We start from the raw sequence: 23,796 nt of genomic DNA, 5'->3' as shown, positions 1-23,796 counted from the left end.
CCACCACTATCACGTGTGGGCGCTGCATGGCCGCCAAAGGCCCTTGAGCAGGGACTAAAAGAATGGACTTGAGCCACAAACCATCCATCTGAAGCTGGCCACAGGCTGCTTCTTTCTTTCCTTTGAAATCAGTTCTTTCCATGGCTGCTTTTCTGAAATGAATTTGCTTTCCGCAGGATTCACAGTAGACTCCGTGCACTAGCGCCACGACCCTCCTGCCTCAGCCCCTTCCACTTTTCTAACCAATGGCTAGGTTCAGGACTTCAGCACTCAGACTCAAACCACCTAGGGGACAGAGGAAGGTCTTCCTGAGATTGGGCTAATGGTTTATTTTTTTTTTTTAAGATTTTATTTATTTATTTGAGAGAGAAGGAGAGACAATGAGAGAGTACAAGCCGGGAGGAGAGGGAGAAGCGGGCTCCCGGGGATCATGACCCCAGCCGAAGGCAGACTCTTAACCGACTGCGCCACCCAGGCGCCCCTGGGCCAATGGCTTAATTTCAAGATCCACACCTCACCAGCCACAACATGGGAGGTTTTTCCGCTTGCCCACCTGCCCTGATTCCACTGGTCCTCTCACTATGGCTACACTAAAGCTCTTTCCCACTACAGGGTCTTCACACATGCTACTCCTCAGCTCTGAGCCGTCACCCCACCCCACAGCTTTTTGCATCACTAACTCTTGCTCACCCTTCAAGTGTCAACTCAAATATGACTTCCATAATCCCCTAGACTAGATCAAGTTGCCCCATTTGTCTCTTGTATAATGATACGATCATTTCTTTCGCAAGACTATAATTTTATATTAGGGTTTTGTCTCCCCCGTGTCAGTTTTGTTTACCACTATTTAACCTGTATCTAGAGCAATACCAAGACGACACTGGGTAGAAAAAGTATATAATGGAATAAGTGAATATCCATACCAAAACAAGTTCAACTATTCAACAAAAGGATTTGCTAATATTGGTAGATGACTTAAGAAAGCATTTTAGAACACATCCCCCAAAGTCTCTGTTCTTTGGTTTTTATTCCTCCCAAACACCCAGATATACTTAGTTACTTAAGAAACACTGGCAAAAATCTTATGCCAGAGCCTGCTTTCTGCTTCAATCACCTTTAATTCTGTCTTCAAATTCCAAATCAAAGCCTTGTTCCCTGCTACAACTTACAGAGCAAGTGCTTATACTATGTTTATTTAATTTTGCAAACCAAGGAGTCGATAAAACATTATATTGATAATACAATTTCATTGTAATCTGCGAACGGGCCACCACCTGATACTGAACCAATTAATATTGAACTCTATGTATTCTCATTTGATCTAATAGTCACATATGGTATTTACAAAGTCCATTATTCAGCAATAAAAGGGCCCAGAATTATTTGATCCATGTCTGACCTTTCAGAGTCTAAGCAATCTTTTTTTCTCACTTTGAAATATTATCTATAAGGCCTTTTACCAAACTGCACTCTGTGTGCAATATATAAGGTCCATGGCCAAAGATAAATGTTATTTTAAAATTCCTCTTCCTACTAATAGGTGAGTAAACATGACCTACTACCTAGTCTACAAATGTTTAACATTGGTAGGGAAATGCCAAAAGGTCTTAGCTTGGTAGAATTTCACATATCTGAATTAAAGATGGGTTAATGCAATCCACCAACAGAGACATTTTTAAATTCTTCTGTATGGCATACAGCTACCATCACAAAAGACAGCAAAATCTGACAAACTGGAACCAGCTAAGACCAGTGAGTGATATGCATCCAAGCTTCTTGTGGTCATTGAAAATAGATTTTTTTTTCTGCTGCTCGGTGATAGAGAAATTAAATTTCATTTGGAGTTAACGCTGATTTGATTTCATGTGGAGGGAAATTTTCTCCCCTTGGTTCTTTACTTGCACCAAGAGAAACTACATCCCATGGAAGGTTTTAGGTAGACTGTCAAAGTTACAGGGCTCAACATATTATGATACACTTCTCTCTGCTACATTGTTATCAACCACTGAATTACCTTCAACCTGAACAAGAAAGCAAGAACAAAGCAGGGAATCTGTTTCATGCAGGGAACCCTTCTAAAATTACTTTCAAAGGAACTGTCCACCTGAAATGAATCATTAAATAAGCTTTGTATTTTGCACATTTCACAATGGTTAGGATGATGTAATATGGGCAATTACACACAAGCAACTAGAAACTTGTCGTCCAAAATAGCTACAGCGCAGCTGAGGTTTACTCTGGGTCTGTGGTTTATAGCAGAGCAACAACCTTTCCTACGCACAAAAACACAAAAGCTGCTACAAATTCAAAGGAAACCCTGAGCTGCATTTGGATATCATTTTAATTGTACGTGCACGGATTACAACTTTATAAGCTAAAAGCAGGAGGGGGGGTCAGCTTGTACTTAAATGAACACAGAGTGATCGGTACTCAACTGCTAACTCTATAGGGAACAATATCTAGTCATTTAAAAAAACAAACCTGATTAGGAAATAGTGGCACCCAGCTCCCTATTATTTTGTTGGCAGCAATGATTCACTTACAGTGAGACCACATTTGCCAGGGTTCACACATTTCATTCAAGTTAAATATTATAATAGAGAATCTAGTTTTTGTTTTCCCTTCCCACCTCCCACCGGCCTCCTGGCAATTCCCTAAAACCCCCAAAAGTATAAATTGGCCCTCAAGTGGCAAAAGTGGAATTGGAGCCTTTGCCCTAGGCCACTATACTCCATACCAAAATTGAAAAAAGGAGGCTAAAATATCCCTAGGTAGAGACACCAAGAACTGGTTTCCTGGGTGGAAGGAAGGCATCTCTGGGACAGAGCACAGTCCTGGGAACCTGAGCTCCAAAGTTCCTCACCATGCACTGGCTATTCAAAATTCATTTGTAAGTCACTTGCATGAAAGAAAAAAGAAAAAGCAGTGGCCCTGAAACAGAGCCCAGGTCTGCAGAAGCAGCAGCTCACAGGAGAAGAAAGGCTTGGGCAGTATTTATTAAAGTGCAGGTCACAACCCTAAGCCAGTGGTCCATGAAATTGCCATCTCCAGAGCTTCCTAGCTAATGGAGATGCCCAGCACAGAGTCACGAAGGAGAAAGGTTGAAAAATGCCAGATTAAGGCCTAAATTGATATCCACTGACTCTAGAAAGAAAACGCAAAGGGATAACACCAGAGAAGGGCTTTTTGCTCTCCTGCTAGCACACCTAGCTAACTCTGATTCATGTAGGACCTCCTCCAACTTCACAACTGAACTACAGATGAGTATCATAATAAAGAACAATGAGAAACCTTGAAGGAACCACTAAGGAAAAGAATAAGTATTGTCATGTGAAAGGGACTTCAGATAACTAAAAGCAAAAAAGTATGCTGGGGTGGGATTTATTTGTAATAATTAAATAGAAACAAATGGAAGTTTTCCTGAATTTCAAAATTGGATTGTGTTGCCCTCTACAGTACATTGTTAAGGGAGATGAGAATCTGATTGCCTCCTTTCAGATTGAGAGTACAAATTCTATGTCTTCTTTGGCATAAAGAGATGATAATAATAACAGCTACCTAATATTTATTGAAGGCTTATTTTGTGTCAGGTGCTTTAATACTCACATTGAATCTTCACAAACATCTATGAGGTAGGTACTGTTATTCTCATTTTTAAATGAGGAAGCTGAGGCACAGAGAATAAATTTCCCTAAAGTCACTCAGCTAAAGATTAGTGTACTTAGAATTCTAAAAGACAGTCTGCATCCAGAATCTAAGCCCTTACCATGATGTCCTTTCTATGCCCAGTTGTATAAATCCACGTCCTGCCTTTTTTTTTTTTTTTTTTTTGCCCAACCACGCAAGTGAAAACCACATCTAAGAAAACAAGAAGAGCTACTTTCAAAATATAGCTGCAAATGTTAAGAGCTCTCCTACATACTCTACCAGCATTATCCGGTTAGAAAACGTAATGGAAAAAAAGAGCCAAGTCAAAATAACAGCAAAACTATGAAATAGCTGGAAATAAAGTCAACAAGAACTGTAAGGAGAACTATAGAAATTTACTGATGACATTAGAATGAAATGTGACTAAATGGAAAGATGTCATGTTCCTAGATAAAAAGGCTAAATTTTACATGCATGTCAATCCTTCCTAAATTTATTTACAAGTTTGACATATCTCCAGTCAAAATCCCAACATTTTTGGGGGGCGCTTGGCTTGCTCAGTTAAGCATCTGACTCTTGATCTTAGCTCAGGTCTTGATCTCAGGGTTCTGAGTTCAAGCTCTGCATTGGGCTCCACGCTGGGTGTGGAGCCGACTTAAAAAAAAAAATCCCAACATGTTTAAAACTTAACACGATTCCAAAGTTTATGTAAAAGAATACAGAAAAAGACAAAGACAAAGAATAAGGAGAAACTAACCCTACCACCTTTAAAATCTATCATAAACCATCAAAGATTAAATCAGAGTGATATTGGTACAAAAGTAGACAAACAGATCAGTAGGAAAAAAATAAATAGCTCAGCCATCAAAAAGAATGAAATCTTGTCATTTGCAACAACGTGGGTGGAACTAGAGGGTATTATGCTAAGAAAATAAGTCAGTCAGAGAAAGACAAATACCATGTGATTTCACTCATATGAGGAATTTAAGAAGCAAAACAGATGAGCATAGCGGAAGGGAAGGAAAAATAAAATAAGATAAAAACGAGAGGGAGGAAAACCATAGAGATTCTTAACTATAGGAAACAAACTGAGGGTTGTTGGAGGGGAGGTGGTGGGGGGATGGGGTAACTGGGTGATGGGCATTAAGGAGGCCCTTGATGGAATGAGCACTAGGTATTATATGCAACTGATGAATCACTACATTCCACTCCTAAAACTAATAATACACTATATGTTAACTAAATAGAATTTAAATAAAAAGTTAAAAAGTAACTCGGAAAAGAGTATATCCTAGTGCATATAAAAACTTATATATTATGTTTTTAAGAAGCACCAGAGGGGTGCCTGGGTGGCTCAGTCAGTTAAGTCTGATTCTTGATCTCAACTCAGGTCTTGATCTCAGGGTCCTGAGTTCAAGCCCTGCACTGGGCTCCATGCTGGGCATGGAGGCTACTTAAAAAACAAAACAAAACAAAAAACAGGGGATAGGGTGCCTGGGTGGCTTAGTCGGTTAAGCATCTGCCTTTGGCTCAGGTCATGATCCCAGGGTCCTGGGATCGAGCCCTATATGGGGCTCTCTGCTCAGCGGGAGACTGCTTCTCCCTCTCCCTGCCACTGCTCCCCCTGCTTGCACTCTCTCTCTTTCTGTCAAATAAATAAAATCTTTAAAATTTAAAAAAAGAAAAAGGGGGGGCACCTTAGTGGCTCGGTCAGTTAAGCATCTGCCTTCGGCTGAGGTCATGATCCTGGGGTCCTGGGATCAAGCCCCATGTCCGGGTCCGGGCTCAGCATGGAGTCTGCTTGGGATTCTCTCTCTCTCCCTCTCCCTCTGCCCCTCCTCCTACTCATGTGCATGTGTGCACGCTCTCTCTAAATAAATAAATAAATAAATATCTAAAAAAAAAGAAGCAGCACCAGAAAGCAGTGAAGACGAGAAATAAACAATAAATGGTAAAACGTCAGCCAATTAAACAGCTAGAAAAATATTTTTTTACATTGTCACTTCTAATCGTATGCCAAAATAAATTCCTAAGGAATTAAAAACAATAAAAAAATTCATAAGGATAGTGGAAAAAATATGAGATAGGTAAATATGTATATATACATACATACAATTTTTAAATTTTTGTATATAATGATTCCTTGCAAAACACTCTAAGTAAAAAAAAAGCATAAACTGAATTAAAAGTCATACCACACACTGAAAAAAAGTCTTTGCAACAAAAGGAGATTATTTTTTAAAAAATACAAGTTTAAAATTAGATAATCCATTTTCATCTATGGAACTAATAAATCTCCCTCCAACTCCTGTTCCTTATCCTCTCATTTGCCATTTTCCCAACAGGTATACATTCCAATTAATTTCCTGCTTATCCTTTCATACAATTTCATGCATATATAAACCAATAAAATATATATTCCCTTTTATCCCCTTTTTCACCCAAATGATACTATGCCTACATATTTTTCTGAATCTCCCTTTTGTTTAGTTAACAATATAGAGATTCTCCCATATCAATATGTAAAACATTCATTTTTAAAAATATTATATTCATTTTATTTATTTATTTATTTATTTAAGATTTTATTTATTTGCGCAAGAGAGACAGAGACAGCGACAGAGAGCAGGAGCGGGGTTAGAGAGGGAGAAGCAGCCTCCCACTGAGCAGGGAGCCCGATGTGGGGCTCGATCCCAGGCAGACACTTAACGACTGAGCCACCCAGGCACCCCTAAAACATTATATTCATTTTTAAAAATGACATACACATTGTTTCCATTTTGCCATATCAAATAATACATCAATGAATAACCCTGTATTTACATCATTCTGTACGTGGTCAAGCATACCTATAGGATGAATACCCTAAAAATGGAATTCTTGGGCCAAAGGGTATATGCATTTGCAGTTTTTAGGGACATTATTTAATTTCCTTCCATGGAAATAGTACCAATCTATACACCCACGAGCAATATATGAGACTGCCTGGTTCCCTATGACTTCACCAGACTATATTTAAAATTATAATAATGCTTTGTGAGTACAGTGACATCGGCTCTTATACACTGTTGGTAGAACTGTACATTGGTACTTTCTTGGGGAAAATATATATCAGAAGTCTTAAAACATGTAAACTTTCAGATAAAACAATTTCACTTCTAGGGAATTTACTCTAAGGAAACAATCAGAGATTGCAATGAGATTTATGTATAAGGATATCACAGGATATTATAATAGGACAAAATTTAAAGAATTAGAATTTAAAAGGTAAATATTAGAGATTGAGTAAAATAAATTTTATCCATGGAACAGAATACAATTCAACCACCAAAAAACAGCTTGCTTAGAAATATTTTCTAATGATACAGAACAAACTCTTATATAATGTAAAGATGGGAAAAGAAACAGAATTATCCCAACTAAAATTACCCTTAAAGCAGTAAAAATATGAACATTTTTTCATTAATTCAGTAACTTTTATTGGGCATTTATTTTGTGCCAGGCGCATAAAAGAAAGTTAATGGTAGTTGCCCGTAAGCAGTAGAATTATGGATGATTTTCCAACTTCTTCAAATATTTCTGCACTTTTCCATTTTTTCACAATGGATACAAATTGATTTTATAATAAGTAACCAATAAAAACAATAATAAAAGATAACAGGACCCAACAGGACCCAACTTACTTTTCCCCCGTAGAGCAACAGGTTTCTTAATAACTGTAAAGTAAAAGAGAGTATACTGCATTCACACAGTCAGGACATTTACAGATGTGTCTTCAAAGATACCAGCCCATTGAGATTATCATTTGTTACAGGGGGCTTTTAGGTATCTATATCTCCCTAGGTGGCTCAGTCTCCCTCATAATGGCACTAGTAAACAAGAACATCTCAGCCACAACATCAATGTTGTTCTCGGGTCCTAAGCAACAGCAGCCATGGAGAGTGGAGGGTAGGGAGAACTCCAAGGTCTTTAGACCCGTTCAGGGTCCATAAGCAAGTTCAGAATCAGACCTTCACATACATCCTATGCAGCAGCATGTGTTTATCAGAGCCTTCCTCAGAGTCAGTACCAAATCCCATTGACTGTCAGCTGCCAATAGGATCAGAATTCAATAAACAAAATTCCTTGTTGTTAATCTTATCACCTTCTGGAGTTTTATACTCACTTAAGGGGTGATATGAATTTGCATAGTATTATATTTTATTTTTTTCAGCCAGAACACTCTGCTTTAACACCGCACTAACTTCTTTCAAATTCTGGCTTAAAATCAATTAAATATTTTAATTTCCTGGAAATTCTTTTCTAATCCAAACAATGTCATCCGTAAGCTATATATAAAGGGACAATGTGAATCTTTTCTTAAGTTGCTTCATAACCAAGTTTTAAGCATTCTTAGTATTTCTTTATATGAGGACTTTTACATTAAAGAACTAAGATAGAAAAGAAGGAGGTTGGGAAGAAGGTAGTGGTGTTTCCCTTAATTTCCCTTACTTTTTAGTCCTTTCTTCCTGTGCTCCCACAAACACACAAAAGCAGCAGATATTTATTTTTATCAAATAGTCCATATTATAACATGAAAAACATATAATTTGAACTGAAACTCATTTAGTTAAATGATTACACATATAAGAAATACAATTCTACCAAAGGCCATAGTCTCCATTTATTTATCCAAGGGACAGACTACAGAATTAGACCGCAGATGTTTTCCCGTAGCAGGCAAACACTTCATCTACAATCAAGATGACATTGTACAGATGACATTCTCTTCTATCAGCTATGCGGGGGCGGGGGGTATGTGAAGCATCTGTTTGTTTGTTTTTTAATAAGAATTTTCTTTACAATATCTAAATAGGTCTGGTATCTACACAGGGCCACTGAATAAACATTTTGTATTTAAGTGCAGTACTGACTATATGAAGTTTATACAGCCATCAATTAAAGAGGTGTCCCAAAGGATGTTGTTTTTCTTTAATTTATGCTGTACAAAGTTAGGCTACTAAATGAGGAGTCAATCAAATAAATGTGCATTTCTTAAAAAGGTTGAATTCAATAAAGCATTAAAAAGCAAAAAAGAAAAAAGAAAGATTGAATTCATTCCGTTTTGTTGAAAAAAAATACTGCATTTAACCAAGGCTGGATTTGAAATTTTGAGCCTCTCAGTGACAGCCAACTCATTAACTCCTTCCTTTTTTTGTTCCAAATTGTTGGGGGCTATTGTATGCCTCAGATTCGAGAAGCCCAAATATGAAATCGCATACTGAGGAATATTAAAAAGGTCCTCCTTCAAACTGGCTATTTGGTCCTGAAAAGGACACTGAAAAAATATATTTTGCCAAAAGTGACCCTTAGACAAAGCCTATATCATTTTCATAGTATTAAAAATCTGTACAAATTACTGTTAAATGTTACTATTATAAAATCTCTCATTCTAAAAATAAAACTTGTGAACCAGATGTCTAACACTGGTGAGATGAATCTACTTTCACAAGAGTATACATATGGGTAAAAAAAGTGAAGAAGGAAAAAATATTTTTCATAATATTATTTCTCATATTGAAAAGGTAAACTGTAAAGAAAAGGGTTATTTTTTAATATGAACCTTCATCTGACAGAGACCTCCAAAAAAGGAAAAATAAGAAAAATTTAGAAGGTATGATCTGATTGAAAATGAAAATAAAGAACATGGTATGTCCTGCCTCAGAATAATTTATAATTTTATGCCACCTCTTTGGTTCTTAATATTTACTGTATAGTATAGTAGTTATCTTTTTCAAGTAATTGCTTTTCTGATCTCAAAAATACTGCGTGTTCAAAACAGAAAATTTGGGAAATTAGAAAACTATTTTTCAAAAGTAAAAATTGCCTGATCTCCTGCAAACTGTGATAATTATTAATGCTTTAGTAATTTTCCTTCCAGTATTTTTTCCATATTTTTAAACAATTCGAATCAATCTATACATGCTGTTTCATTTGTTGATTTTTTTCAATTAATGTATGTTATATAAAGAGTGTTTTCTTACATCATTAAGTATTCCTCAAAATGTTATTTTAATGTCTTCACAGTATTCTAGCAATGTACGTATCATATTTAGACATTCACATACTGATGATATTGAGGATATTTTCAATATTTTAGTTCTAAAAATTGTACTAAATTTAACACCCCTGAACATGAATTTCTAGGCAAATTTAAAATAATTTCCTTATGATAACTTCCAGAAGAAGAAACTAGATATTTCAGGGCTTTTAACGTGTATTGACAAATTGTCCCCAAGAAAGATTATGTCAATTTCAATTCTATCAATTATATTCCATGTAGCAGTATATGATAACCATACCATTGCCAATGCTGAATATATTTTTTTTAATTTTTCCTAATTCTCTAAGTAAAAATAAGATATCTTGCACATCAAATTGTTGTCTGTGCTTCCCCCAAGGTAATGGATTAATAAGGAGAGAGTTGTGGAGACTTTAGCTTCTATTTTATAGGCTCCTATATTGTTAGACTTTTTAGTAAGTACATATAGTGTTTGTAGTTAAAAGTTAATATTGGCATTCCATTGCTATTGTTGAGTTGCTAAGATTGAAATATTTTTGTATCTACTGGTAATTTGTACAGCCTCTTTATGAATTATCTATTTGTGTCTTTTGCATAATTTTTACATTGTGGTATTTGTCTCATTTATTGATCTGTAAGAGCTCTTTACATATTAAAGGCATTGCTTAAATGTCCCCTTATCCAAGATGTCTTCCCCAACCTTTCTAGAGAACCCTCATTCCTGACAGAACATGTAACCTTTATCCTTCCTTATTTTTCTCCATATCATCACCGAACATATTATATATTTATTTGTTTCTTGTTTGTCTATGTGCATAATGAAGACAGGGACTTTGTTTTGTTCACTCACATCCCCAGCACCTTGAATACTGACTAGTACATAGTAAGCACTATATAAATATTTCTAGAATAAATATAGGCTCTTTGCTATAAAAATTTAAAATATTTCCCCAGCTTATAGTTTAATTTAGCTTACTATTTTTTAGACATACAGATATTTCTAAATTTTAATAGAGCGGCTGGTCTTTTTCTTTGTGTTCATTTCTATTGCTTTTATATCTCTGAAGTCCTTTTCAATTGATTTTATTATTTGCATTTTCATCTTAAAATGTTAACTCTTTAATCTATGTGGAATTTACTTGTCATATAGTGGGAAATAAAAACCTATTTTTTCCAATAATATAATCACATAACACCATTTAGTAAATAATCCTTACTTTCACCATCGTTTGTTTTTTTAATGTATTTCACCTCTCATCTTGTCTCCTCAATAATAACATAAGCTATGAGGGTTGGTACCTTATACTTCCTCTATCCCTCAGAGCTGAGTATGGAGCTGTTCAGTAGAGGATGATCTACAAATAACTGGTAGGTGGATGAATGGGTAAATGTTTTCAAGCCAAAATATTTTTCTGAAAAGAGCCTAACTACTAAACAGAAAGTCCATTCACTAAAGTCTGAAGGCAAATCATCATATCCAGAGGGGGAGGATTCACCTAGAATAAATGAATACCCTGTAAGATCAGGGCATAACAACCACTGTAGAAACTCTCAAGTAACAAAACTTAATAACACCTGACACCATACAAAAGGAATTGTATAGACTTGGTCCCTGCCTTCAAGGAGCCCCTGAAAAATATTCTTTAGGGGGCTTAAAAGTAAAACAGAGCTTCCCAAGGGCTCCCCAACTGACCTCCTCTGCCCCTGAAATAGCAGTTTACTCCCTGAAAGAAATAGATTGCTTTGTTACAGACAGTGCCCCAAATCCTGCTGAATGCCATCCGCCAGTCTCCAACATGCATTGAGTTTAATGGTTTAGCAATTCTGGAATCAAATCTACTTTAAAAGAAAATCTACTTCGCTTTTGGTGTGCAAGCAAAACCCCCACGTGCCCCACATATATTTATTCTACAGGGCTCAGTGAGCCTCCCATGGTCTGAAATTTAAAATAATGACAACAAAAATACATGTTTTTACTGAATTCTGGCTCTTTGCTGATTATCTAGAGCAAACAGCAAAATGAGCAAAGCCATGGTGAACTAACTGCCCCTCATGCCAACAAACACCACAAAGAGAATGACAATCAGTGAAATATATTGTTAAGAATGAATAGTAGCTAAAATATTTATCTCATGCGAGGTATTAAAATGAGAAAACTTTCAAAGTGGAAGCTTCAAGCAATTGCATTAGAAGATGCATAATTTGGTTAGACTGACCTTAGAATGGAATAAAAAGCTGCTTATTTCCATAATGTTGGCCTTCCACAGTATGAAAGGTTAGATAATTTATCATGATATACAAAACAGTTCTCAAGAATACCAAATTTAAAAAGGAGATCTCGGTGACTTCCAGCTCTGTGAAATTTTAGGTAGCATGATAATCAACATAATTTATATTTAAGTGAATTTGTGTTCTTCTGAAAGGTCTAGTTTACCCGGCAAGAGGAGTGTACCTGCTACACATCCCTAAAACAAGTATGGACCAACTGAAGCAAGGTTAGTATACTCATTGCTACCTTTATGACAGAACTTACACTGGACAGGAAAACCTATTTGAATGGGGAGGCTACTGAGTTTTGACATGCAACATATGAACACAGAATATGTTGCCCTTATTTAAAAGCTAAAGGCTTGTACCTATTGCCTCACCTGTCATAGATAAGTCCCTTACCCTCAATACCACCTACGGGGCAGCTGTTGTGATCACATGGACTCAAACCTTAATGCACTCAGCTATAGGAAGCCCTTCAAACCAATGCTATAAAATTCACAGAATTACAATCGGAGCTGCAGAAGAACTTGGAGATAACCTGACCCAATCTCCTCACATAATTGTTCCAGGGTTGATGCAGTTTGGCATCTATTTGTATTTTTCAGAATTCTCGATGTCTTGGAGTGGTTTCCTTAGTAATAATAGATTTCAATGAACTAAACCTCTTCTTTTACGAGGTTTTTAATTCTGTTTCATCTGTTTTGCTAGTGACCTCCTCCCCTATCCCAGAATTACAGTTCTAGATTGTTATCTTTGGGAATACAGTGACTTGGGGTGGCTCACACATTAGAGATAACTGTCCTGATGGAGTTTGCTAGGCTCAGAGGAGAGCAAGGTAATGCAAATGTCACACATTCTTTGACTCCCATACCTCCAAATATGGCACTGTGCCCAGCCACAGACCTTTGCAGTTGCAGGTTTTTCTCCACCTTCCGTGATGTCTTCTTGAGGACACCAGATGATCAGATGTGCAAAGACTGAGTCCCCTGATGCCACTCCAACAATGCACAGTGCCGCGGTATTATGGCTTACGAGTTTTATAAAGTTTTGCTCTATCAGGTCACTCTACAAAGTATAGTTTGTTCAAAGACAGTTTAAGTATAGTTTGTGCAAAGACAGTTTAACTTTTTTTTTCCATTTCAGACATTTCCTTATTGTATTTCTTTCCACAATAAGGCACCTGCCTTTTTCCATCTCTAAAAAAAATTACCCAGTAGAGGCAAAATTAAAAGAGTGACCTGGAGGTATAAGGACATGCACGCCAGTAGCAAGCTCACAAGCCATACAGAAAACTGGTGTTTCTTAAGCAGCATTTGAGATTTGTTTCTAAAGAGCCATAACTATCATAAATTGTCTTGCAATTTTATAAAATCAGGCAAAGTCCCACGGAAAAATTATTATTTAATGCTAATGGCATCATGTTCTCTCCCCTAAGCTCTTAGGAACAAACGTTGCCATTAGCATACTCCATCACTTGAGAGTCTATACTTGAGAAAATGGAAATGCACTAAAGAAATGACCAGTATGGCAAGATCAGAGTCAATGCCAATCTTCGGAATGCAGCGTGCCTGTGTCCTCACCATGGGCCACTGTGCCTGGCAGCACAGAGGAAGAAATCAAGTCTTCCAACAAGCCATTCACCATCACCTATAGCCAGATGTCCCTGCTCCGACCTGCATATTCAGAGTCCTGCATCCTTCAAACATGTCAAGTTTCAGATATGAGTGCTAGATTACAGACATCTTTAGTTGTAAAAAAAAAAAAAAAAAGTTGTTTAAAGGTTAAACCAATCGCCCTGAATGCAGACTGATTCCTGCTCATACATCTCACTTAGAAAAGATATGGTTTTATAGCTACGCACCTGTATGCATTGGCAGCCCAAATAAGATTTCCTCAAGCCAAGTGAATTAAAGGATTAGAGGAGAGTTTGAAATCGAATTATGTCCAAAAGGCACAAAAAGAGAAACTGAGCCTCCGAAAATAATTTCCAAGGAATTGAAATTCCCTACAAAGTTTTCTTAAGCTGGGTTGCATACATAGCAATGATTATTTGGCTGCTTCCTACTCAGAGCTCTCAATTAAAAATAGTCCAGGAGATCTGTTCCTGGGCTATATCAAATTGGGGTGCCCTGGCCTCACATGTGGGGGAATAACACCCTGTTGTGACTAGACTTAGAAACTTTTCATCAGGAAGGTAACCAGCAGAGTTTCAATGGCTGGGGAGGGGGACTCTGAGCGCCTAAGCTCATAGACATGTGTATAATCAGGCCAGCCCAGCCCATAAAGGCTCTATCACCACAGAGGCAGAATAAGTGGGTGAGAGAAGAAAATCATTCTCAATCTCTCTCTCTCTCTCTCTCTCTCTCTCTCCTCTCTCTCTCTCTCACACACACACACACACACACACGTGCGTGCGCACACACACACACATACTCCCCTAAAGGGAGAGAGTCTGGCCTTTGGATTGAATTTATCTTCCTGCCAGCTTGCACAGAGAATACATTTTGTTGAGAAGAGCAAACTACACAATCTGAGAAGAGGTGCCTTTCATGCTCTGGAAATCAGATATAGAAATGAAAATAATCCAGAAAGCAGGGACCACCAAGGCCAGTGCTGGTGGCAATGAGGGAGAGCAGCTTGCCAGGGAAGAGCAGCCAGATGGGGCCCAGTGGGAGAAGCTGAAAACTGGCCACCCTGGCACTCAGAGACTTAATGGAGCATCCGAAGCCTATGCACACCAAGGCAGTGCTTAAGCATCTGACATGAAGAAGGCCTGGTGCTCGTCCATGAGCACTGAGCTCAAGGAGAATGCAGACTTCACATCAAGCTTCCGGCCTGCTTCGATCACAAACGGTCTGTTCAAAACTCAAGACAGCTACCCCAACACCTAACACCTGTCTGTCCATCTGTCTACCTCTCACTCTCATTTTTTTTCTTCCTGAAAAAACCTCCTTTTTTCTTCCTGAAAAAACCTTCCTTCTACCTCCCCAAAAGCTGAATTTAAAGGAAGTATAAGAGAGCCGTTTCATTTTCCAAAGTAATTCCCAGGCTCTACTAAATCCGAGAACCACTTATTGACTTGGGGAGCGTTCAGAACCTGGAGCAGCAAAGTGAGAGCCATCTCTTTCAGGAGTGAGCTCAGGAGGCTAAAGCAAGTAGCACCAAACATATTCCCAAGAGGCTTCAGTTTGTCCAGCCACAGACTTACAAAGAGTCGGGGGAGATGAAGAGGATGGGAAGGGGGTAGCTGTAACCTTTAATTTTTTTTAAAAATCGGGAACAATTATGAAATGTAGCATTTGTTAAATGTACCTGTCTTCTCTGGATGCCGTGTATTTTAAATATTACATAATTACATTTTTTAAAGTAAGTGAAATTCAACCAGGAAAGCCAAATGGTGAGAACTCAAGAGAATAATGAATTGGCCCACCTTTCAAAGGTTTTGTAAATCTCGCCCATGTGAGGAATCTCACTTTTCACTGGAAAAATCCAGACTTAACAAAGGACATTGGTCAGGAGTTGTTTATTCACATTACATGGGGCTCTTTCTTTTGTGAACAAATCCACCACAGGGTTCCTATAAATATGGAATGCCATCACTGTGGTTAATACAGGGGCTAATTTACAAAACACGCACTTGCTGCACAGCTTTTCAGGAACACAACCAACCATTCAAAGGTATATCCACAGGTCCTCCTGTGACACCCAAACAGGCTTTCTGTTCTGTGACAGAAAGCACTTTGAAGCTGGACCAGAGGAGCTGCTGTCAAGCAAAATGGAGTCGGGTTTGGCCCCAAAATGTTGTGTGCCTAGTTGAGCCATCTGTCCTCGCTGTAACTCCATTTTCATGATTATAGACTGTAAATACTGGTTCCTTCTCACATCTCTTCCAGGGATGCTGTGGAGCTGTGTGGTCCCAGCCAATATTTTTAAGCAAAATGCTGAATGATATAACAAATGAGATTTCTTCATGGGAGCCCAAGTTCCTGAAGCTGGCAGAGCTGTTTCTCCAGGCAGTCTCAGTACCTTCCACAGCATTCCCTGGGGTGACACAGGGAGGCGCTAGCAGCCTGGGTACACCCACTGGAAGCAGAGTGACCCTCACCATGCAGCCCACACAAAAACCACTCGTAACTACACAACAGCCAAAAAGGAAATGTAACTTGAAGAGCATTTCCCTCTACAAACAACTGATCCTCTGGGACTTTTGCTTCAAGCCTCTCAATTGTTCGAAGTAAATGAGGCTCACATTAAAGGCCAGCCAGTCACACATCAAGAAATTAAGCCTCCTCTCAGTAGGGGAAAATGGCCGCTCCTGAGCCAGCCTCCCGCCTCTCACACACAGGCCTCTTGTACAAATGGCTTCATTTACCCAGATCTGAGACACTCGATCCAGCCAAGCTTGGTCTCCCCTAAGCCCTGAAAGCTGAGATACACAAGCAGAGGGGTCAATATCTGAAACTCCAAGCAGCTGCCTCAGATCCACTGCAGTGCCATAATTCAAAGACTCCAGCTTTGCCAGGAGGTGGCTTCATCCTTTTTTTAGCCCTCTAATTCCTAACAAGCAATCCCCCACACCCCTAGCTTCAGCCTCTGGGCACAGAATACCAAAACCACAGCCAAGACAGGGCAAGGATAGGGAAGGAGAGGTTTGCGGCTCCTCCCACCTTAAGTCTAATCCACAATCAAAGAAAAACCAGGTAGGGCCACCAGGACCCAAAACAAGTGGTCCTCCCATAAGAGGAATTCCAAAGCCTCAGAGCCCTCCATGGAAAATGTCCTGCCTCCAGTCCCCTAGGGAGAGAAATCTCAGGATCATTAGCAAGCCCTCTGGCTGAGCTCAACTTTAGTGAAGGTGTATGGGGAGAGAGGTGATCTCTAAGGTAACCAGTTAATTGCCAATAAGGAATGATAATAATAAATTAGCAAATACTAATGTAAACTAACTCAGTTCTGCGGCAGTTGCATGGAGACGAGAGAGGAACGGTTTATTCTGGAACACATCTTGCAAGCAGATCCCCACTGGGAGACGCACTGCCTCTGCTAGATGTGAATGGGCCAATAAGATACAACGTAGGCAATGGGTGGCCCTAGAATGTCTCCTAGTAGAAGTGGAGCCTTTGATTTTTAAAGAAAACCGGAGTGCTGATGCCTGAAAAGATGCGGGCTGCACTGTTTTCCATTGCTTCCTTCCGCAGCCTGAGGGTTACTTTTGACCCTTAAGGATAAGACTTAGGTGGTTCCAAGACGCAGTCATAACAAGAAAAAGTAAAATAAAAAACACTCACTGAACCGTTTGTTGGTTTGTTTTCATCGGAGGTGGTGTCATTTCCTTGCTATCCAAACCAGCTTCATCATATGTATCAATTTCCTAGTGATTTCTGAATCTGACATCTGATAGGTTTGGGGCCGCTCTTCTAGTTCCTTAACCCAGGGTTTCACTCAAATCCCTGCAAATCCCTAACTTTAAAACTTCTGTTTTAGGGACCAAAGCATGATGAGCTGTTTCTTTCTTCCTATTTTTCCTCAAAGCCTAACTGATGTTTTAGTTTCGTTATTTGCATTAAGATGACATGCATTGAGACTTCCTATAACAGGGCATTCAATTTGGTCTGCCACATACATCCTTAGTCTGCAAACTCTTCCACTGCTCAGTGCCATAGCAGAGCACACACATCCTTAGGGGGATGTCTCATATTGAAGAAGCTACAGTTTCCTAGTGAAAGGTAGAAAAATAGAGAGAACTCAAGATTGAGTTTGAAACCAAAATCTAAATCCCTATGCACATATGACTAGAATTCGGGAAGCTTTTGCCCACTATGACTCCCTCAGAGTGTCAGCTCAGAATCATTCAACATTAGAAAGTTAAAATTTTAAAATGCCTCACCAAAGAGACTGGGTGCATGAACCATTTGACCTCTCCTAAAAGCAGGAAGAGGTCTCACCAAGAAATGAATTGCATCTTCCTCCAGCAATGATCACGGCTTGGGTGACAAAAAGGGTAATGCAGAGATGCTGATGTACAGAGGAGTAACACTTTCCAGCATCCAGGGGTGCCCAGTAGGCATGCCTCCATTTCATAAGACTGGAAGAAAAAGTATTTGCCATAATAAGGAGATTCTAAAAATGTTGGAATATTTTTAGAAAAATCTTAGCACACTGGCAAACCTATTATTATTCTCTCTCATCCATTCTCTTTCTTTTTGAATCTCTTTTCCCCTCTTTTCACACTCTCCTCCCTCCACACATACATTCACTTATGCATATACTAAATCTATGGACTAAATATACCAGTATGCCAAGAAATGCAAATCTCACCCTTCATTTTAAAATATTTAAGGGATACCTGACATCACTAATTCTACAAAAGTCTCCTGTAAACAGCAAAGACATCCTCCACTTTCCCTCTTCAAATCTGTGTACAAAACCACAAAATCCACATAGCTGATTTCCTGACCAACATCAGAAGACTGGTAAATAATGATATGCTATTCTAGGCGAGACAGTCTCTGTGATACTAAAGGCTGAGTTCCAATTCCCTAGACTCGTGCTCCATTCCCTTTACCTTACCTACTTAACTGCATCTGCCATCACATTCCCTTTGGTTTCTAAAGCCAACAATGTTCAGATGTGGCTAGGTTTGCACACTGATGCAAAAGTTACCCTTTTGCAGGCAGCACCAAACCTTAGGAGCTCAACAGCAAGTCTACATATAAATGATAGCAGGGTTGCCAAGTAAGAAGCAGAAAGGGAGCGTGAAGAAGTCTACAAACTAATGTGGGTAGAAACTCTTTTGTATTGCTTGCAAGGAAATCACTGGGTGATCTTAGCTCCCCAACCATACTGAACTCTCTGTGGGCAGATGCTGCATCTCATATTTATTTGGGATCCCCATGGTACCTGCCACACAGCTGAGCACATTGGATTCTCTAATAATGCTTACTGATATCTAATGCCATGGTGATAAGGTATGATGGAGTGCTGCAAGGGAAGAAGTTCCAACTCCTTTATAATGCCACTGTAAGCCTTGTAACGGACTCTGCAGCTACAGAAGGGAATGGGTTTGTCACAAGGTAGCCCAGCTGAGAAACCTAATGTGCAGTGCTTTGGTCCCAACCTGGAGAGTAATAATGTAACATATGCTCAGAAAAGAAATGCTATCCTGAGTTGAACTGACCTGTTTACTTGTCTGTCTCCTTGTAAACTCCCTAGGGTCAAGGATCAAGTGTTTTATTTTTGGATCCTGGGCAAGTAGTACAGTGTCTAGTACATTCTAAGGGTGAGACAAATGCTATTGGGGTTAATTAATGAACAAATAAAAGAATGGTTTGATGAAATAATGTAAAGAAAAATGTAAGTGACATAAGATTTAATACAGAAGTCTCCATAGAATCTCATATTTATCACATCATAGCACTTACCACTCTGTTATAACTTCTTAATAAATGGTGGTTTCTTGGATGGATTAATTAATAGGAAAATATAAAGAGAAGGTAGGAAATATATCAGGATATTACTATCCTAGGAATGGAGAATATCCTATTGGACGCGATAGTAGTATAAATCATTCCATACTGCAAATCACCTGTTTGCTTGTCTCCCCTGTTAGAATGTACATTGCTTGAGACAACAGAACATCTTTTTTTATTTCTATAACACCAGAGCCTAGAGCAGAAAAAAAGTAGACCTTCAGTAAATATTAGCTGAATGTATGAATCAACCATTCTTGCTCTTCTGTAGATTTCACTGTACCTAAGTATTCTACCTAGTCCTCATTGAGGGGCTTCTGATATGGAAAGAAAAGGGGAAGTGTCATTTTCCCCATGCATAACTTTGTGACAGATGCAGGTTAAAATGGCCTGATTTGTGCTCAGTTGTGGGAGGGTCTCTCCTCTTTCTGAATGGGTTTGTCAGTTGACCTCTATAGGACTGCACATAAGAAATACAGACTTAGCCTCACTGTGTCTAGTACACACTGCCTTAACCCTTGACTAGCCCTAGACACTACATCTCTGTGATTTTCTTAAATAAGAAGAGCATGTGGCTTTGTGAGTTGGGGAAAGGATCAGAATTCAGACTTCCAATGGCTTTTCTAAATAACTGAAGCAAGGGCCCCTGGGTGGCTCAGTTGGTTAAGTGACTGCCTTCAGCTCAGGTCATGATCCTGGAGTCCCGGGATCAAGTCCTGCATCGGGCTCCCTGCTCAGCAGGGAGTCTGGTTCTCCCTCTGACCCTCTTCCCTCTCGTGCTCTCTGTCTCTCATTCTCTCTCTCTCAAATAAATAAATAAAATCTTTAAAAAAAATAAAAAATAAATAAATAATTGAAGCAATATTTTATTGCATTCTTCCTATAGGAGAATCAAAAAGAACACCAAGGTCTTCAGTAAACCATGCAGACACACACAGTCATAGGTCTCCTGCCCCCTCTAAGTATCTCATAAGCATCAGAACCCACATTTCTCTAGTGCCTTGAATTGATTACAGAAATAATCACCAAGCCCTCAGATGATTAATCTCCACAAGCAATAGCAGTCAGCACCTGAACCCACAACCTTGCCATCTTTCACCTCCATTGTTTATCATCCAATAAGAATACTCCAACCACAACACTTTGTAGGTGTTATCTATACAAAACCAACTTTAATTCCTCTTTAGTTACAGTGTCTATGGGGTCACACTCAGGTGTGCAGGCCATCATAAATGACTCTCCAATTATTGTCTAGTGAAGAGATCTACGATTCAGGGAACACATATGTGTCATACCCTTTACATCACACAATGTCATATTATTCCTTGGACCAACCTTGCATGGTAGATGTGCCCATTATGTAGATGAGGAAACAGAGACTCAGAGGGATTCCATACCAAGAGGTGTCCCCAGATTCAAAATCATGGTCTACCTGACTGCACCACAGAGCACTATCTCTTCCTCTCCGTTGCTGAACTCTTAGTAGTCCACAAGTAGTCCTCTAAAAAGTCTATGATCTAGTTCCTAGTAGTATATACTGATATCCATAATTATAACTGTGCCTCTGTAGTGTGATATTGGATTTTCAATAAATCCTTATTTATAGATTTATAGATTGAAAATATTGGTGCTTTTGTTGCCGGCAGAAGATCATCGGTTTCTCATTAAAAGCAGTGCTTCTAGGTCCAATTACTTCTGATGAGAACGATTTTTCAGGAAACTAGGAAAAGCAATTGATCCAAATAGTCCTAAAACCCTTTGCCCTATGAAATTGATACAAATACTATGAGACAATTTTATATGCATCATAGCCTAAGTGTGTCAGGCTGAATTATTTCTGAGGCAGGAAGGTGTCACTGAAACAGCACTTGCCAGAGAGTTATAGAGCCCTGTGACCTAGTCTCTCCTCTCTCTCTCTCTCTCTGCGTCTCCATCTCCCTCTTCCTCTTCCTTCCTATCCCCCTCCTCTCTCTGTGTGTCTCTCTACACCCTGCTCTGTGAGTCTGAACAACTCCCTTACCATCTCTGGACTCTGTTTCATCTACTGAAGGGCAATCTATCAAGATAACTATTGCAAGGATCAAAGGAGACAATGGTTGTGCAGGTGCTTCAAAAAAATGTGGAAGCGCCTTTCAAATATACTGTATTCCTTTCATTAGTGGCCTGTAAGAGGGCATATGTCTCCCAGTGCATCAATTTCCAACCAAAGAGGGACTTAAGCAATTCATGGAAAAATGAAACCAACCTAAGAACTGTTACTTACAGCCTTCCACCCACCCACCCACCATCATCCATGTTATTATTTGTATTTCAAGAGCCAGCAAACATTGGACCACGTAGTGTTAAAAAATGCTTCCATTTGAAAACATTCATACCTGGTAAAGAGAAACAGAGCTACCTCAAATCATAGTTAATTTCTGAAATGTTCATTCTTAGTGACAGTTTCCAACCTCCTTGTTTGTCAAACGTCACCATGAGAACTACCAAGACAAGGCAAAGTGGCTTTTAAAAATTTTTTTGTTTGCCTCCCTTTAACCAGCCCATCCATATTCTTGGAAAAGTACACATATGACCAAAGAAAAAGCAAAAGGGGGCTTCAGGAAGCTGAATCACTCTCGCACTGGGAAATTGGCCCCTGAACATTCTAGAGTTCCCCCATCTTTAACACTACTTGTTGACTCTTTCTCAGCCACTTTAACTGGAATGCTGGTACCACTGGCTGGCAAAACACATACCCCATTTGCAACAGGTGCAGCAAATTCATATCATGCCAGAACACCATACAGAGATTTCAAAGGCACAGACCCCCCCTTGAGCTCCCATGCCCAACATCCACCCCTAAGGAAGCCCAATAGGTTGCCCCAAGAGACCCTGGTAGCAGACCCTGACTAGGCAGAGAAGTTCTCCCCACCCCTGCCAGGGAATTCTCCAGCACAGAGGCCTAAGCGGTCTGGTTGGGGGCGGGGGCGGCGGGGAGCAGCATGGGAAAGAGATCTGGGAGGACCTCACAGAGCCCCTCAGCTGCACTCACCTCAGGCAGAGGCACACCGTTGATGATCAAGTCTGGCTGCTGGGGGCCCTGGCTGTTGAAAGAGTGATGATAGATGTGGTTGGCGCTGGTATTGCGGGTATTCTGGTTCTCCACATTCAGGAAAGTGCTCTCAGAGCGGCGGCAGCCCAGGGGCAGTGTCTGCTGGTGGTAGTCGAAATAGTTGAGGGAGGAGGTCAGGGAGGAGCAACTGACAACGTTCATCTTGTCTGTCTCCTCCACATCCCGGGGTACTAGACGGATGTCATTCTTACTGATTTTTTTCTTCTTGCTTGATTTCTTTTGATGCCCATAGGAGTACTCAGCGATTCTATGCGACAAAAAAAAAGGGAGCAACATATATTGCTAATGCCCTCCCAAACCATGCATTGATTAATAAATATTAAGCACCCCAGAGGGTTGCACCCCATCTCTGCTCCAGCTTCTTATTCTGGTGCATTACATCATCGGGTTTCTCCCTGCGTTTTTTACATGTGAACACAAGCTAAGGGCCATTCATTTTTTATATTAAACATACAAACCTCCCATTCCTCCATTCCCCCCCCCCAGAAAAAAAAATGTTTCTATACTTTGGATGTGGAATTTCTCATCGTGAGTAGCTATTTAGCAAGGGTGGGGAGGACAGGGAAAGTTGAGCCTATGGGAGAGAAAGCATGAAAGTGCTCAAATCTGGAGCTCCCCCTGGAACCCAGAGGAACCCCTGGGTGAAATAAGAAGCAAGTATTAATTTAACAGAAGAGGAGATAGAAAGAATTAAAAAATAACCTCCTTTCCAGTTCCTCCAGGCATTTGCCAAGGGGCAAACACTCTCAGTCAGGTTCCTCTTTGACCTGATCAGTTCTGCACTGGGGTAGGAGATCAAACCCCATCCTTTGACATACCTCAGCTTCTCTCCTCCACACCCTCCTTCCCCCCTGCCTTAGCCCTGCTCCCTTCTACTCCCCACCCTACCCCGTCCTCTCCTGGAGAAATAGGATAGCTAAACCCATTTGAATGAGGGGAAGTGCTTTTTACCTCTTTCCCCTTAGGCTCACTTTCTCCTCTGCCTTTTTGTCTTGCTCCTTGCTAATGGGAGAAACCGAGATGCAATGCAGACACTTGCTGTTTTGTCCTTTTATAAAACAGCCGAGGAGACAAGTGATGGTTAAACAATTACTGCAAAGGAATTTAAAGGTTAGTGCATTCAGCATCCTTCTCCATTCAGGTGTACCTACAAGCAGCTGTGCTGCAACTGGAACATAAAGAGCTCAATTTAATTAACACTGACACAGACCCAGCAACGTGCACCAAAGACACCA

At 39.6% G+C, this 23,796-nt stretch overlaps 1 protein-coding gene across 3 annotated transcripts in view; it reads right to left on the bottom strand.

Moving 5' to 3' along the window:
• PCDH19 (protocadherin 19) overlaps positions 1-23,796 on the bottom strand; it is a 124,171-nt gene that overhangs the window by 95,624 nt on the left and 4,751 nt on the right. For 2 of the 3 annotated variants that reach the window (XM_027609492.2, XM_027609493.2), the window contains exon 2: positions 22,481-22,808. In XM_027609492.2, coding sequence (XP_027465293.1) covers positions 22,481-22,808 — 328 coding nt within the window. Of the gene's footprint in view, positions 1-22,480; positions 22,809-23,512; positions 23,654-23,796 lie in introns of all 3 variants that reach the window. The other variant, XM_027609491.2, reaches the window with a different exon arrangement.

This window comes from Zalophus californianus, chromosome X (genome assembly GCF_009762305.2).
Source record: "Zalophus californianus isolate mZalCal1 chromosome X, mZalCal1.pri.v2, whole genome shotgun sequence".
NCBI classification, from domain to species: domain Eukaryota; kingdom Metazoa; phylum Chordata; class Mammalia; order Carnivora; family Otariidae; genus Zalophus; species Zalophus californianus.
Note: the sequence above shows the minus strand (reverse complement) of the source record. Positions and strands in the feature narration are given on the sequence as shown.